Source organism: Octopus bimaculoides, chromosome 7, assembly GCF_001194135.2.
Source record: "Octopus bimaculoides isolate UCB-OBI-ISO-001 chromosome 7, ASM119413v2, whole genome shotgun sequence".
Lineage (NCBI taxonomy): Eukaryota > Metazoa > Mollusca > Cephalopoda > Octopoda > Octopodidae > Octopus > Octopus bimaculoides.
This window is the reverse complement of record NC_068987.1, coordinates 62,736,610-62,739,762: the sequence shown is the minus strand read 5'-3', so window position 1 is coordinate 62,739,762 and position 3,153 is coordinate 62,736,610. Positions and strand designations below refer to the sequence as shown.

Here is a 3,153-nt window from a genome sequence, read left to right as displayed (position 1 = left end):
TTTAAGAATCTTAATTTCAGCTGTTTAAAACATTAAGCTGAGAAAAGAAATTTTGGAAGAAAGCCACACTTGAAAAATTACAGAAATTGTGTGTGTCAGAGGGGTTGGTGCAAATTGGGTGTTAAGAGAGTAATTAGAAAGAGAGAGAGAGAGAGAGAGAGAGAGAGAGAGAGAGCTACATGATAATTGCTAGTAAAGAGATTGAATAGAAATATGAACAAGTGCAGTCTTCTCTCTTGCATACTACATCCAGTTCCTTTTATATCCACCTTGTCCCCCAACACATTTGCGCATATTAATATTACATATTGCATCAGAGCATACTTGCTTCATTTTTTTGTAACCATTGCAAATCTTCTGCATTCAAGGGGTATATTCCACTACCATGCAGTATTGCATTTTGTACACATGTATCATACAATCTATTTTATTCCCTTTTACTTTAACTCTTAGTATTTTTCCTTTTTCTAATAACCTCTGAAGTAACATGTAATTTGTCTTTTATATCATATACTATTTATCTATTTCAGGTTGTCTAAAAACATTGACTTGAGAATTTCACACCCAATATGGAGCCAAAAAAATTTGTCAGATTTCAAAGACTGAAAAATAACCTTGTCATTTGGTTTTGTGTCTGCAAACTTAAATTAATGTGAAATATTTCTTCTCAAGTGGTTTTTAACTGCAATGATTTAATTGGCAATATACTACCTGATGGTTCTGAGCCCAGATTAAACTGAGAAAATCTTCCATGATAATTTAACAGACCTGTGTATAATGTCTCTCATATCTGAGTGTACGTTAAGACTGGAGCAAAATTACATATACTTTATATATTGATACATTTTTATCTTTAGTCAGAAGAATAGTCTCTGAGAAGATAAATTCATACTTTGACAAGGCGCATTGTTCTGGAAAATATAATCTTTAACCCTTTAACCATATCCAGCCCAAATTTTCCACTTGTTTTATTTTCAAACAGGCCAGATCTGGTTTCTCACACCTATCCAACAATATGCAATCACGTCACCAAAACCTCAAAGCTACCAGATAAAGCATGGTTAATTCAAAGCAATGGGAATAAGCATTACATTTGACAAAGTACTCTGAAGGCTGAAGAGTAAAAGAAATATTTCTTTGTTGTAAATTACAACGCGAAAAAAAAAAAAAAAAAAAAATTCTGCAGTGTCTAATTAACAAGACTTTTATTATGGAGAAGAAAGTGTGTGAAAGCGAGGCCTATGATAAAACACAACTTGAAAATATTGATGTTTCTCCTGAAACTAAGGAAGAAAAACCAAAGAAATCATATTCCTGTGACTTATGTAAGAAGACATTCAAAAACAAAAGTCAGTTAATCCAACATAAATTAATTCACAGAGGTGCAAACCTTTACCATTGTGAAATTTGCAGTAAAACATTTTCTCATAGTAGTCTTTTATCTATGCATGTACGTATTCACACAGGAGAGAGGCCCTATCACTGTACTATCTGTGGTAAAACGTTCGCTGTAAGTAGTGCGTTTTCTCGACATAAACGCATTCACACAGGTGTGAAACCACACCACTGTAATATTTGTGGTAAAGCATTTTCTGAATCTAGAAACTTATCCATCCATATACGTATTCACACAGGTGAGAAGCCCCACCATTGTGATGTATGTGGTAAATCATTTTCACAAAGCGGTCATTTGTCTAACCATATCCGTATTCACACAGGGGAGAAGCCATACTGTTGCGTTGTCTGTGGAAAAGCTTTCACTGAAAGTAGTAGTTTATCTAGCCATAAACGTCTTCACACTGGAGAAAAACCATATCAGTGTGATATCTGTGGTAAATCATTCTCTGTCTCCAAATATTTATCAAATCACAAATATATTCACTCAGGTGAGAACCAATGTTACTGTGATATCTGTGGTAAAACATTCTCTAATTTTAACACTATGTTTTGCCATAAACAAATTCACACAGGTTTTAAATTATATCATTGTGATATTTGTGATAAAACATTTTCTCACAAAAGGAATTTACTTCGCCACAAACACATTCACACTGGAGAGAAACCATACCACTGTGATATTTGTAGTAAAAAATTTTCTGAAAGAAGCAATTTATTTCGCCATAAACGTATTCACACTGGAGAAAAACCATATCACTGCGATATCTGTGATAAAACATTTTCTGAAAGGAGCAATTTATTTCGCCATAAACAAATACATTCAGGACAGAAATCATACTAATGTGATGTATGTGCTTAAATTTTATCTGTAAATTATATTTAATAATATATTAGAAATTGTTCTCTAAGCTACCATACAGTAATATATGATACCAGTAATATATGTGGAGAGAAACATTGGCTGGAAATAAACAATTGAGTTCCCATGCTACAGTACCTCAATTTGTTCACTATACATGCCATGATGTGTTGTTATATTATCCTTGATTATTTTGTCAGAGCAGGAAAATATTCCTACCATGATAGGAGTTATGTGGAAGACATTGATACCCTCATTATTTGCTTACATTCGGTTTTCCATGCTTGCATAAGTTGGCTTGGTCGGCACAATCTCTTGCTACTTGTCATAATCCTTTGTTGTCTAATATAACAGAAAATTATCAATTTTATGGTTGTGTACATCATCTCTGCATGTCTTCTCACTGTGAATGCTTAGGTAATGGTGACATTTCTTTATGTTTCACAAATATATCCTGTACATCAGCAGTTCAGTGTGTGAAAACCAGTGTAATAAAACTTGGAACAAATAAGGGTTGGCATCAGGAAAGGCATCTGACAGTAGAACATTGCCTTGGAAAAAATGCAAAAAAAAAAAAAAAATGCTGGTGACGTTTTTGCTATCACTAATCCCTTTTCAGCATGTACTGGGTGCATTTTATCATGCCCTATACCCCAGTAAAATATATGTGAACCATGTGTAAATTTTAGTTACTGTATAATTTCCTAGTATGGTGGTTAAATTAAACGTAAACTTATACTCATCATTGTAAATAAAAATACATAGTATTGCCAAAGTCCTGTGAAAAATATCCATGACAAAAAAAATCTATGGAAATATCAGTGTTGTTGTTGTCTTTTGTAAAATGTGGTTTTCTTAAGTGAGTGAACTTATATAATAACTGTACTAGAGAATGC

The 3,153-nt window shown here is 33.1% G+C and overlaps 1 protein-coding gene across 2 annotated transcripts in view; it reads left to right on the top strand.

Annotated features, from left to right (window-relative positions):
- LOC106879188 (zinc finger protein 239) overlaps window positions 1–3,078 on the top strand; it is an 8,340-nt gene extending 5,262 nt beyond the window's left edge. For both annotated transcript variants that reach the window (XM_014928641.2, XM_052969719.1), the window contains exon 2: window positions 531–3,078. In XM_014928641.2, coding sequence (XP_014784127.1) covers window positions 1,211–2,239 — 1,029 coding nt within the window. In that variant the 5' untranslated portion in view covers window positions 531–1,210 and the 3' untranslated portion in view covers window positions 2,240–3,078. The remainder of the gene's footprint in view (window positions 1–530) is intronic.
- The last annotated feature ends 75 nt before the right edge of the window (window positions 3,079–3,153 follow it).